Here is a 14,988-nt window from a genome sequence, read left to right as displayed (position 1 = left end):
TGTAATATTTGAGTGAAGCATGTTGATAATTTATAGTCATTCCAATGTGTCTCAGCTGCTATGTGCTGCATCCAGCTAAAAATAGCTATAGCAGTTTAGGATTATTTTTGCACAAAAATATCTGACACATTGAGAAAAGAGAATGGGAAGAAAATAACTTTTTTTTTTTTTTTGCCAGAGCAAATGCACATAAGCTCTTGATCCAAGTGCAAAAGAAAAGCATCTCCTAGTTAGTCTGGGACTGTTTCTCAACAAAATTTGAGGCACTTGGAATTGCCTGAAGAAGCAAAGACACCTAATTTCAAGGAACCCCCATCTGGAAAGGAGAGGGCTTAGCACAGCATTTTTCAATAAGCAATTGTGCTGTCCTAAAACTGGTAGAATAAGTCACCCACCTGGAAAATCTCCTTGTCTGCCAAGTAGAGAACAGAAGAATATCTTGTTTTGGTCATACCAGTCCCTCAGAGCACCTTCTAACTTGGGACTGAAGAACAGATCAGTTCTCATTTAATCTAGAACATGGCAGCCACTCAGTCCATGATAGTTTGAATGACCTCTCATGGCAGGAAAGTTCAGATGGCAATTTTATGGCCCAAAATTCCAAGTTACTGATGCTTAGGCTGGCTTCTTTTGGCTTTCAGAGCCAAGACACACTGAGGTGCATAAATGAACACTCCTATCTAGAACAGCATTCATCTGTTATCACACAAGTTAGGGACATCTGTGTGAATGGTGACCCTCTGAAAATATTCTGGAGTAGTGACTACCAAATCACTGATTTTTCTGACAAAGCCAGAGAACCATAACAGTAAGCTGAGAATATTCAAGCCTGAGTGATATAAAATGCTCAACCAGGATGGAAGGGGCTTCCATCCACAGCTTGGTGAGTTGAGCTCATTCAAACAACAGAAGAATGCAAGATCAGACATAAGAACAAAGAACGTCAGTCACATTTTCAGGATGGTCGGCTGTATCCCAGCAGACAGAGACTCTGAGAAGGACTTACACTTCATAGTGGATAACCAACTTTACATGTGTTCCCAGTGTATACTGTGATTAAGAGAGCTAAATGCAATCTTTGGATGTATAATATTGATTAAGCGTACAGAGGGGATATGTCTATATATGGCATTGATCCATTAGTGGAATATGGCAGTCCAGCTCTGATGTCCACAATTTAAAAAGGGTGTTGAGAAATTGGGGGGGGGGTGTCAGAAAAGTGCCACAAGAATGATTTGAGGTCTGGAAAACCTGTTTTACAATGATTTAATAAGGTCAGTCTATTTAGTTTACTCAAGAAAAGGTTAATAGTTGACTTGATCACAATCTAACTCTAATCTAGGAGAAGAAGGCATCACAAGACCCAATGGCTGGAAGTAGAAGTTACATAAATTCAAACTGGAAATAAGGTGCAAATTTTTCACAGTGAGGTAATTAACTGTTGTAATTTTCCAAAGAACATGGTGAATTCTCTATCACTTGAAGCCTATAAAGTAAGATTGGATGTCTTTCTAAAAATATATTCTAGCTCAACTATAAGATATGGACAGGATGCAGTAATTACTGAGTGAAATTCTATGGCCTTTGTTATACAACAGGTCAGACTACGTGATCATTATAGTCCCTTCTGGCCTTAAAAATCTATGTAACAAATACAATAATAATTAAAACAGAAATGTAAATTATACTAAATGAACAGTCAAGATGAGAGCAAAGGCAAAACTAGCATGACAGGAACTAAGGGTATGGAGGGAACCTTGTTAAATGCAGTTGGAATATTAGATCTGCAGGCTGACATGCACATCCCTCCTAACAGACTTTGGAATGCTTCTGGGAAAGCAACACAAAGTACTGCTAGAATGGGAGCTGAAGAGGAAATATTGTACAGCTACTTGTTATTTAAAGAAAAAATTCTTAACATTATTCAAATATACAATTGACTGGTTGAAAATTTCTTTAAAGGTAAATCTCTCTTCAATTGGGTGGTTGACACCTCGATAGAGTGGGGCCCACATGGAAAGAATATTTGTCTGATTGTACCTCATAAAAATATAAGTCAGGAAAAGTTATTAGGTTATAATGATGTATTTTTTTTAACACACTAAAATTCTGGTGATAGTTCTCCCCTCTAATTGCATTAAATGATTCAGTCTGTCAATATTTAATAATTTTTCTGGGTACTTGAACTTGTATATCCTTCGGAAATATATATCTGAAACTCTTTTGTAATTCTGTAAACTCTAAAGAAATTCCATTGCTCTGTGGTTCACTGCCCTTTTTTGGTTAGAGTCCCCTTCACCTTAAATTACCATATTAGCATCCTACCCAGGTCCCCATGCACCATATCTTGGCTTAAGTGCCTGTTTACTTTTTTGTCCCCACCCCCACCCGCCCCGCCCCCCTTTTTTCTTTTGATTCCATTCTTTTTCCCCATCCCATTTTTCTTCTTTCAATTCTTTGGGTTTTTGGTTTTTTTTTGATCTCCTCACTTATTCCATCACTATATTGAAAACCAGCATTATTATTATTAATCATGCAGCGGCGTGTCTCTCCTGTCTGGGAGCGTGCAAGCCGCATGCACACATTAGCATGACCAGGGACAGCTGCTGGTGAGCCTGGTGCCCGCTCCAGTGGGCAGGGCTGGGGGCGGTTCAGCCATGCTGGAAGAGCTGCCTGGGCTGGGCGCTGGCTCCTGCAACCCGACATGCTGCTGCTTTTGCCACTGCGGTTCCTGACCCAGTCACTGGCCATGGCCCTGCCGGTCTCGCTTGTTGCTGCTAGAGCCCTGTGACACCACAGATATCCGCTTTATATCTGCAGATATAAATTTTGTATCTGCGCAGCGCTCTACATTAAAATGCTTTTAATGGCACACATTTAAAATGTGATCTTTTACATCTAGTTAACACATCTTAGATTACAGATTCACTTACTTGCACTGCCAGACACATTTCCAGTCATTTAGAACAGGGAGAACTTTATCATCTTTGATCTGACTGTCAGGATCATCATCTTCTTCCTCCTCTTCTTCTAGAATGTCACTACATGGAGGGGCCCACAACTGCAAGTTGTCAGTTGCTGTCAGGAGCCTATTACCTGAAAGTGAGTAATATTAATTAAAGTTGTAGAACAGAATGAGGAACTCTGGATGCATTTATATTAGAAGATTATGTAGAGTATCATATTTGACAAGTTATTAAAAATAGCCGAGGAACACAACTTTATGATGTCCATTTTGATTACAGTAGATTATTCAGACATGGCACACTCAGCTCCAGTTGGTTTTACTAAATTTTTTAGATTTTACCATCTATTTTAAGCAAGAGTGCTTTTTTCCCTGCTATTATGAATACAGTAATATGAAAATAATTGATATTGTTTTGGATATTAAACCATCTGAATTAAAAATAAACCCCAATAATTTTATGAATAACTATATTGATTTCGTATTTCCAAGAGACACAGCTACTGATTCATACTACATTTAAACTTGAAAACATTTAGTACACATTACTTAAGCATTTGTAATGGCAGATGATAAACATTTGTTCTTCCAATGCCCAGATTTATTTCCCTTTATATCAGTAAGCCAACCCACTATTTGAAGCTATTTAAATTAAAACATGTCTTGTTACTGTCTGTGATAAGACCTTGTTATTCAGTCCATCCATTAGAACATTTATTTTGTAGGCTATGGGGAATCTTTTCTGCCAAAAACTCTAATTACACTACCAGAAGTGTAGATGAAAGACATGCAGAATTTCACAAATATCACCATTGTATCAGAAACCAAGATATTTACAAATCTCCTTCTTAATTTTTCAATGTGCAAGTTGAAGAAAACAAAAAGGGAGACTAAACAGACAAGTTTAGTCTCAAATCAGATTAGTCTCTTCTTGGATTTTTCCAGAATGTCACAGGATCAAACTTCTCTTAGAACTTAACTTCAAAAGGAATTTCTGCCTTCCTGTAAAATGGGTTTCTATTAGAGTATGAAATAGAGTATAAATATTACTTAGTTGACCTTTCTGCACAGGTGATTTGTCCATTTGACAGTCAAAGAACTGCAGAGAAAAAAAAATATCCAGGCACAATAAGTCATTTCTTATAAGCATAGATTACATAGGCACCAGGAAAGTGGCTGTCCAAGAATTAACATGCTAAGAGACTGGTTAATATCAATAACTAGTCAGGCATATCAATTACTAGAGGTACTCTCAAAGAACCCATTTTACAGGTAAAGAAGAAACTCTCTTTTCTGTAGTGATTAATTCCAGCAATCCATTCTAATAGGTTGTGTACATCCATCCCAAGGAGCCCAATTGTGAAGGAGAAAACTACACCTCATGATTTTTTAAAAACTTACTACATTACTAAATTACAGCCCATAGAAAATGTCTGGTGAAAGCTGGAAGAGCTGAAGTACTTACATCTGCTGTCTCCTATTTAGTCTCCCAGATGATCACTTTGCAATTTTATTCTATACAGAAGTCACTGGAATTTGCGCCATTTAAAATAATCTTATCTGGCCACAAGAACCTGGTAATTAGCTACTTTCATTTGTAGAGCTAATGAGAAATAAGCCTCCTAACTGAGAAGATCCACTCCCCATGAAAAGGACATAAGGAAGTTGTATTTGTAGTTATATTATGTGTGTCTATATGACTCTGTTTTCTGACTAGGTACACTCTGGTGGCTGGAAGGAACGGAGGGGTAGAGTCATCGTGCCTTATATACCCTCAGGTCTAAATGTTCAAGTACCACAAGGAAGCGTGTGCCCAACCTCAAAGGTCCAAGCTTTCTAGAGGGCTCCTGCTAAGATGTGGAGTGAAGAATGTGGAGCTGTGTAGGCAACGCTTGAAGAAAAGATGAGTTCACAGGTACTGATATTCTCTCTTGGACCTGCACTCTTAGGCTTATAAGAGGTGTCTCCCTCAACCCATACACTAGTGAGTTCTTGGGTGCCCCAATCTGGTGTGCAGGGGCAGGAACTTGGGCTTCCTTGTTAATGGCCTAGGGAGGGGATTAGAGGCATAACAGGATTCTAAATTTAGTTTAGGACTGCCTGGTCTTGGGCACAGCTGATTTTGCCCATTCCCTCTAAACTGTTAATTTCTTTCTTCTATCACAAACATGCTGATCACCCCTTAATCCATTTTCCACTCACTCTCCTGTTCTTAGCCACTTTAGAGCAACCTTATACTTCATCAACCCTGACATACTAATCTGTATCTTTGTACAAATGAACTTAAGTTTCTTTGATCACTATAAAATCAGATGGCACACATTCTCCTCTGCAGTTCATAGCTGTAGCCTGGATCCATAGTAGAAATATTTTTAACCATGTAAAGTGGTACTTTCCATTTATTTAACTATTTCCCATCAGTAGCTTTTCTTTTAGTCACTCAAAACATGCAGCACTTACAACATCCTTCAGGAGGAAAATGGTAATGTCCTGCTTTGAGATGTGGAACTGGCAAAGAGGAAAGAATTTACCTCTTTGTTAAGATGAATATTTTTTAAATAGTTTTCTCTACACAAGTAATTGTGACACTCTGTACCTCGGGGGAACACCCCGCATGCACATGTTCATCCTTGTAAAATGATTGTGTGGTATCCAATGCAAAGTTTGTCATGTCGGGTGTCTTCGAAAGGCTCATGATACACTGAGCATTGTTGTTACAGTAATGTTATAGTAAGGTTATAAGTTATAATTTCATGTACGTAGTTATGAGGCTGAAAAATTATTCTCATAACTTAAAATAAGCCCAAGCAAAAACTCTCCGAGAGCTGAGAGGCAGTTCACACCTCATCCGGACATGTATGGGACAAACCCAGCCCAGCCTCACAGGAACAAAAGATGCTGGACTAGGCAGCAACAAAATAATCTATTGGACTCTCGAGGGAGTCACCCCCCTTCCTTTAGTCAGTTTGGAACTGCGATAAGGTAATACTCACCTGACTCTGAAGGGGGGGGGGCAAAGCCAAGAGGGAAGAAAGAGCATGATAAAAGGGAGAGATGTTTGCCATGGTCTCCCTCTTCCACCTACATCTACAAATACCACACCAAGCGACTGAAGTGCTGATCAAAGGGGAGAGCCTGGCTGAAGGGCAACCAGCCAGCCTGTGGTGAAAAGCATCTAAGCTTGTAAGGGCATTGAAAGTGTTAAGATCAGCTTAGACTGCGTTTTGTTTTTATTTCATTTGACCAAATCTGACTTGTTATGCTTTGACTTATAATCACTTAAAACTGACCTTTGTAGTTAATCTGTTTGTTTATTCTACCTGAAACAGTATGTTTGGTTGGAAGTGTGTCAGAGACTCCCCTTGGGAGAACAAGCCTGGTACATATCAATTTCTTTGTTAAATTGATGAACGCATAAGCTTGCAGCGTCCAGCGGGCCTAACTGGACACTGCAAGATGAAGATTCCTAGGGTTGTCTGGGACTGGAGGTATGGGCTAGTATCATTTGGTTGCACAATCCAAGGAGCAGCTTACATGCCAGAGGCGGTGTGTAAACAGCCCAGGAGTGGGGGTTCTCATAGTAGAGCAGGGTGAGGCTGGCTCCCAAAGTCAAGGATTGGAGTAACCTAGCAGATCACCAGTCCAGATAACACCAGAGGGGAACATCACAGTAATGCACTATGTTTAAGAGTGAATACTATACACAGTTCAATAACCGGTCAAATTCCAAGTGTGACAATGTCAGAAATCTTAAAACATAACATATGTATTTTTCCTATCAGAATATATGCTAATCATAACATTCTAACTATCTTAGCATTAGTGATGTATTTATATCAGTTGGCTACCTAAGAGTGCAGTTTCCAAACTAAGACCTAGCATACTATATCTAAAATTGGTATAGCACCTTCATAAATAGTAACTGCAGTGGATTTTTAGTGTGATACTAAAGTTTATATCAACCTGTGTACCACATGTAATGTACCTACCACAGTTGGAGAATTGCTTATCTAATACATATATATTCACACTCCAATTTTATTTAAATAAAAAATATTTGTAACTAGAATCATTCTACAGTTATAAATTTTGAACAAACACTAATCAATTTCATATTACCTTGAGGATCCCATGCTAAGTTGTAAGTCATAGAACTAAGGAAAAATTGCCCCGATTTAAGCCACTGACACTTCAGTTGCTGTTGTATAAAAACATTAGGAATAAAGGGTTAGTTCTTAACAGCAAAAAAGCAATAAAGTAACAGCATTTTTTACTTTCTATATGAATTTACAAATATAAATTTCAGATTTCTATTAATTCTTTTGAAAATAAATTCAGATTGTAATAGATTGTAAATCAGTTGAATGCAATTATTAAATACTCGATTCAGCAATGATGAAATGCAGCACTGAAATTCTTTTAGCAGCAGAAAACTGAACATTCACCATTTTGGTATGATGTTCCAAACAAATATTGCTAGCATCATCCAGAATATTAGGTACTCGCTAAATACCGTATCCCTGGTTAGGGAAGGAGGAATATAAACAAAACAAAAAAAATCACCCATGTTCCATTTAATAAAATACTCCTACAGAATAGGTGAAAACTAAGGCACATAATATTTTCTAAGCTTCATTTTCAAATGAGAGCTTTCTATTTTAAGGGATATATGCTAGAGAGTATTGTTTAGAATAAGAAATTAATTCTGATTTCTCACTATACAAATATTTGAACTATATATATGTCTAACATGAACATATTTCTCAGTTAATCTCCCTTGTTCCATTCTAATGGGGCTTTAACAAGTGGTAGGCATATTTTTATCTGCTCCAACAACACAAGACATAGTTTAATCATGTAATACATACTTACACAATTTCTCTTGTGAGAATTTATACCAAGAGGTTCAAAAATACAAATAGCATTTCCATATGATGCTGCAATCTGGAACAGATTGAATGAGTAAAATGTTAAAACTCAGGAAAAAAGCATTAAAATTCTCTAGAATTCACAGATACAAGTTTATTGGAAATTCAGTGAGTAAGTGTAGGTGCTAAAGAAAAGCAAAATTCGTACGAATATCACTTAGTAGTGTTGTACACAGAATTGACTGCTTTTAAAAACATTGAAAAATACATAATTTGTTTATTTTGAGTAATCCCAGGTTAAAGATCTAAATGTAAACAAGAGAGACCCTGAGTACAAAAGGACATGTGCTAACTCCTGTTAATCTGCTATTACTTCAGGGTAGCTACTGTTAATGCACAATGGAAAGCTGATGCCTTTGCTCTTTCTGATCTTGCTCTACTTCACAGAAAACTAGTAAATTAATGATCAGTGTTTGGGTCCTCAGTGTGATTCCAAGTTCCATTTCCTATCACTAAATATTAAGTACAAGAATACAGGAGCAAATGTTATTCTGTTGCTGCTGGGTTCAATAAATTTTTGAGGAAAAGTCTGGTATATGGAAAGGGAATACTGAACATACTATTGGAAACTTACTAGCATACCAAGTAGGACTCTCTAGTTTCTCCAGTCCATTTCTTTCACAGAAAATCCACATCTACAAAAGACCTTTTTTTCTGTTGGGAATATGTCTGATCATTGTGCTTATCTGCACTTCAAAAATGGCTGGACTGTTTTTTTTAAAGTCTACATTTTAATTAAGATGATACATTAAGAGCTCTTTAAATACTTCCAATTTAGGACTCTAGTCTCCTCTGCACAGAAATAACCTGCAAGTTTTAACCCATTTTCCTAACAACTCCTATCAAACCCCCAAGTTTCATCTCACTTAAAATCTACAAAATCAGACAAAAAATACAAGTGTGTCACAGCACACTATTACTGAAAAATCACATACTGTCTCATTTTTACCATACAATTATAAAATAAATCAACTGAAATATTAATATTGTACTTATTTCAGTTATACTACATAGAGCAGTATACACAAGTCATTGTCTGTCTGTATGAAATTTTAGTTTGTACTGACTTTGTTAGTGCATTTTATGTAGCCTATTGTAAAACTAGGCAAATATCTAGATAAGTTAATATACCCCCTTGAAGATCTCTGTGTACCCCCAGAGGTACAGATACCCCTGGTTGAGAACCACTGCCTCAAAGCACACAGAAGAGGCAAGGAGTTCAAACCCCCTGGACCTAGAATACCGCAGGATCCACATGGATTTTGGGACCACCAGAAAAATATTCTTAATCTTTCCTTTCCCTGTCTATATTACAACCAAATCTGTAATATGGTCAGCTGTGTCCACATAAAACTTGGTCAATACTCAGTTGTAACTATGTTGGAAATCATACAGGGACTGCACAGTTATCAGGATTCACTATGCTAGTACACACATTAAACATTTCTAGATACTTTTAAAAAACATGCACACTTGCACCACTTCCCAGGACACAGACATAAATGGTTTCATTGTTCCTTAGCTAGAAATGTAGCTATTCTTCTAGCCACTTTAGACAGTACAGGAGGCATGGCCAGTAATAATATGTAATTTATAATCAGTTGTGCTACATTTAAACTATGCCATTAAAAGGGAACCTAAGCCATGGAATTCTTTTAATGTTTCAAAGCACATGCTATTTTAACTGCACACTTCCAAGAGAAGTGCTTCCTATCTCTTGTATTAGATTTTAAAACTTTTAATAGAAAGTGCTTTTTTGGCAGCAGTCTGTCATAAGCAGTGGCTCACATACACATATCTGGTGCACTACAACCACATTTATTGAAATAATTTATTTATAAATGTTCTTTTTTCAGTGTTGTTTGAGAAATAAATATGATTATATATGCTGAAATAAATGAAATTGTATTCAATGCAAACAAATTGTTATGGAAAAATTACTTGCATGCACAGTATTCTACTTTTAATCGTTTTCAATTCCTTGAGCCACATGGTCCCATGATTTGAGCACCAAAAATACAGCCACTTTTGGTTCCATGGAGAAAATCTGCAAACTCCAAAAAGGGGCATAATCTGAATAAATGTGTGTTGGGGGGTAGGAGAGGAGGAATACTATATACACATCTACCCCATTATAACGCCACCCGATATAACACGAATTCAGATATAATGCAGTAAAGCAGCGCTCTGGGGGGGTCAGGGCTGCGCGCTCCCGCGGATCAAATCATGTTTGATACAACGCGGTTTCACCTATAATGCAGTAGGATTTTTTGGCTCCCGAGGATGGCGTTATATCAAAGTAGAGGTGTAAGTTACCCTGCAAAACGAAGTAGTGTAAATTACCACAGAAAACTGGTATTCATTTAATTCTGTTTTAAGTAACATTTAACTTGCTGTTGAAAGAAATACACATTTTGGTGCAGCAAAATATAAAGGTTTTAGTTGATGTCTAAAGTATCCAAGAACCATCTGCAAACAAATTAGAGAGTATGATCTTCATCCCAGAATATATTATGTTCAGAAAAGTTTGCTGTACCTTTTCACATTTTGTGAGACCTCATATAAAATTGGGTCTGAACCTTTTTACTACAAAGGAAAGCATGTGGCTTTCAGAATTTGTTACTTTCGGAATTAGCCATTGATGCATCCCTTGCTGATATGCAAACACATATGAATCTTAAACTTTTTAAAAGTGGCATAAATTATCTGAACATGAAGAGCTTTATTTCTACTTTTAAATAGTGGAAAAAAATTAAAAAATATAAACATATTCAGGTAGCTGAAAAAAGGCCAAATTCAGTTTTATCAAACTTTCAAAAAATAAATCACCATTGGGCTGAAACAAGGATCATTACTTTTAACCAAAAAGAGTTATTTAGAAAGTTGTAAGTATCTAAAAATAGGTCCTTAGCATGAAATTACCACCTCAGCAATAGCATCAACATGTCAAACAATTTCTGTTTATATATTTCACTTTTTAAACTTTATTCAGACTCAAAGACCTTACCCTGCCTTGCTGTTGGGAGCACTCCACACAGCTGACTTGGATGTTTCCATGCTTAGCACCAGGAATAATCTGCACACATTCAAAGTCGTTTGCCAGAATAACAATATCACAGCCTGAGCCATATGCCTGTAATAGTTTTAAAAATATATATAATCTAATGTGATCCACAATGGTTACATTTTAGTAAATTAGTTTCAGAATTACTGGTATTACATTTTTTTCGAAGTGCATTATGATCATGAATACACACTTAAATCTCTACCTCAATGCACACTAGTAAAGTACATTAGTTTAACACACACAGTTTACTCCTGAGAGCTTTCTGAGCCAAAAACGTAAAAATTCTGAACCAAAAAATTTAAAATTCTGCACACATTTTAAAATTCTGCAAAATTTTGCAAATTTTATATGTTAAATAAATGTGGAGGCTCCAGCCTGGCATTGAGGAGCACAGGCCACTGGCTGCACAGAGGTGGGAGATCAGCGGTGAAGCTTCACCCAACCCTGACATAGTGCAAAGGTCGGGCCTGCCTCAGAAACACCCCAGGGCCCTTCCTCTCCATGCCAGGTGCAGCACGTGTGGGCAGGCAGGATCAGCAAGGCAGGATCCAAATGTGGAGGGGCTTAGTGTGGGGGGAAGGGATCCGGTGTGGGTTGAAAGGGTTCTGTGTGGGGGCAATCTGGGCGTGGGAGGCTCAACAGGGGATCTGGATGCACAGGAGCTTGTTGGAGGGTTCTGGGTGCAACAGTAATGGGACTCTGCAGGGGGATCCAGGTGAAGGTGGTTGGGGCTCTGTGGGGATAGAACTTGGTAAGGGGGTCTGGGTGTAGGGGGTTCAGTGGGGGGGTCCTAATGCTGGGGGAGTGGGGATCCAGGTGCAGGTGGCTCATTGGGGTGGTCCAGGTGCAAGGAGAGTCGGACTTGTCGGGGGGGGGGGGCATTCTGGATGCGGGGGGAGTGAGGCTCAGCTGGAGGGCATGAGGGGGTCTGGATGCACGGGGGTTGGGTGGATGGGGAAGCAGCTCCCTGTACAGTGATCTCTTCCTCTGCAGCTGAGGAGTGATGGGTACAGTAAGCATTGGGGGAGGGAAGGGAGAGGAAGTTTTCAGAGCTTCCTACCGCCAGGGGAGAAATCTGGGGATGGGTCTGACATGACTTCTGCAGCATCCAGGGTCGTGTCAGACCCATCCCCAGATTTCTCCCCAAGCTGTAGGAAGAGGAATTAGGAAAAGGCTGTTGGAAGACGACTAGCAGCTGAGCCTGGCACAGAGTAAGAGCCACCAGGTGGGTCTTCCCCTGTCCCACAGTGATTTACCTCTCTGCTGGCTGCCCTGGACACCCAAAACATACTGCGGGGGAGGGTCGCATGACCGCTCTTGTGGCTTCCCTTTGCTTCCCCATCAGAAAGTCATTTTTCTGCAGGGAAACAAAAATCTATGGGGGACATAAATTCTGTGCATGTGTAGTGGCACAGAATTCCCCCAGGAGTAACAGTTTGCTCCTCATCACTACTACAGCTGCTTTGTGCTGATCCAGCTGGCTCAGCCAGCCCCCTGAATATTCTCTCAGCCAAGGTGGTATAGAGCCACAGTAACTGTTATTATGCAACCCCTCCACATTGGTGCAGGAAGCATGGAAGAGGAAAGGGAGGTGGGGGGGTATGCCTACACCTCAGTAATCCTCAACTGAAGGAATGTCCAGTAGGTGGTAGGCAAAGAAAACCATATGTAAATCAGAGCCATCAGACCTACAATTGAGTACAGCTCAGCAGGACCGGTTGATCTGGGATGGCTCAATTAGGCTCTGATTGTGCACCACAGAATTCAACGGGAGTTTTGCCACTGACTTCAATGGAAGCAGTATCAAGACCTACAGAGTTTTAAAATAGTACTCTCTCAGACTCAATCAATGAAGTCACCCTATATGAGAAATGTAAATTAAACTAATGCTATATTACATCTTTCTTGCTTTCTTCCTGTTTAATACATAAACATGCATCTGAATAAAATTAAATATTAGAATTGAACATAGTATAGAAACCTCTTAATTCCTTTCTCACTGAAACTATAATAACAAGCAACAGTAATATATTTGTACTTTCTAAACAGGGGCATACATACACCACTTCCTGTTTTGTAATTATGTCAATGATTTTGCATCTTCTATACTACAGATGTAAAAAAAAAAGTGCAAGAATACTGAACTATAACATCCTGTACCTTGCTACATCATTTCATAACCAATGTTCATTGTTTTATAACAGATTACATTGTATAAGTAAAACTGACAAAATAGACAGGTGATTTGCATTCAACAATTTAATATGGCCCCTTTATAGGCTAAGTATAATCATAAACAACTAATTGTGAATTATATAATTGCAAGTCTATCATTCTGGTGATGTCAAACTACAAACAGCCACTCAAATTTTTCTTCTTATATGGTCGCCAAACTCCTTAGGATGAAATTACAGACCACATTCTCTCAATTCAAAATGTGTCTTATTTTACATCAATCCTTCCCCCCTTTACTTCTCCAGTAGGACTAGCCCCAGAACACTTATCAGCAGAATCTGCCTGATATCATGCCTGTGAATTATCAGAATGTGTCAGTGAGAGGAATGGAAGTGCCTTCACACCTGTGAATTATATAGCTTTGTATTATAAGTGTGAAATACAGATACCAGTGTATAAATTAAGTCTAATATAAAAATGGATAAAATTAATCTTATTAAAGCAGAATTTTCTATTCTGTTTTCAAGGGAAAATAATAGTATTCTTCTCCTGCATGATTTTTTAAAAGAAGCTTCCATTAATTGTTTACCATTTCCCTCTAAGATCATATTCAAAGATTTGTGCTCTGTTTCTAAAATGGCAATGTGGTCACTGCAGATAGGACTACCCGTGGTTCTTTTTAGAAATGAAAGTAGTGCATCAAGACAGCCAAAAAATGTACCCTTCATTACATAATTCTACTACTGTTGATTTTTTAAAGCAAACACAGACACTAAAACGTACAGCTGATCTCCATTCTTTTCAGAAAGTTACAGTTACGGGGGGACAGACAAAAGAATAGCTAATTGAAAAGCTTTAAATTTCCTTGGATTAAAAAAAAATGGAGTAAAACCAAATACTGCAAAATAATTACCGCAATAATTAAATTCTGAATTGATTTCTCCTTTTAATTTTTTTAATGTATAAGGAGTCTCAGATGACTTTTGGAGAAAGGCCAACAATTGTTTTTATTCAGATTTGTTTATTATTTAATTTGTATGGGGGTAAATATAGATTATTTTCTTTTACTATTTTTAAAAGTGAGGCTTCTATTAATTACATACTCCAAGTATCTGACTTCTGGGATTTTCTGGGTTCTAATAAGTATACTTTATTAGCATAGTGTAAAACAACAAACAAAAGCTTACTTCAAGGATCTTGTGTAATATATTGCATCTTGTGCAGTACAAAACGCACATACCATATGGTCTGTCCAAGAAAATTTTAACAGACAATGGCTTGCTTGTCTCTGGTAGGAAATGACTATCTTTATGTCTGCCAGTTTTTCACCTGTTATGGAGCCTTGGTCACTTTGAATGATCTGTTATACTTAACACCCACATCTGTGTCACACAATGTCAGTTCCTCACATCCACTTAAACTAAATAGCTTTTATAAACACAAACTAACCACAAGTTCCATTTCCTGAAAATAAATAAGTTTTCTATTGACTCCACTACAGTAGCTAGCCAATTAGTTTAGAATTAGCAATACCCTAGCCCTTATTAAGTATTTTCTAACCATTTGTCTATATTTACCCATGTAACTTTTGAAGTTGTATCTTTACAAACAGCTTATTTTACAGCCCAGATTTAAACTGTTTTATCAAGTTAGCTTTCCTCTTGCTTCTTTCATATTAGAATTCAACGACTGATGAATTCCAAGTTAGTTCTAATGGTGTACAAAGCAGATTAAATTCTGGCCCCGCTGACACCAATGGGAGCGCAAAGACTGTGAAGATTCTGGAGCTCATCTCATGTCTACAGAAACACAGACCAATGGCCTTAGATAACTTGGTCACCAGTACTTAAGGG

At 38.0% G+C, this 14,988-nt stretch overlaps 1 protein-coding gene across 4 annotated transcripts in view; it reads right to left on the bottom strand.

The window, feature by feature from the left end:
- DMXL2 (Dmx like 2) overlaps window positions 1–14,988 on the bottom strand; it is a 104,908-nt gene that overhangs the window by 76,950 nt on the left and 12,970 nt on the right. For all 4 annotated transcript variants that reach the window (XR_005585608.1, XM_039492317.1, XM_039492318.1 and 1 more), the window contains exons 2-5: window positions 10,901–11,026; window positions 7,838–7,909; window positions 7,085–7,163; window positions 2,934–3,096 (exon numbers count right to left, since the gene is read on the bottom strand). Coding sequence is in view for 3 of the 4 variants with exons in the window: in XM_039492317.1 (XP_039348251.1) it covers window positions 2,934–3,096; window positions 7,085–7,163; window positions 7,838–7,909; window positions 10,901–11,026 (440 nt within the window). In the remaining variant the exon portion in view is untranslated. The remainder of the gene's footprint in view (window positions 1–2,933; window positions 3,097–7,084; window positions 7,164–7,837; window positions 7,910–10,900; window positions 11,027–14,988) is intronic.

The sequence above is a fragment of the Mauremys reevesii genome, linkage group 10 (genome assembly GCF_016161935.1).
Source record: "Mauremys reevesii isolate NIE-2019 linkage group 10, ASM1616193v1, whole genome shotgun sequence".
In the NCBI taxonomy this organism is placed as follows: Eukaryota; Metazoa; Chordata; order Testudines; family Geoemydidae; genus Mauremys; species Mauremys reevesii.
Note: the sequence above shows the minus strand (reverse complement) of the source record. Positions and strands in the feature narration are given on the sequence as shown.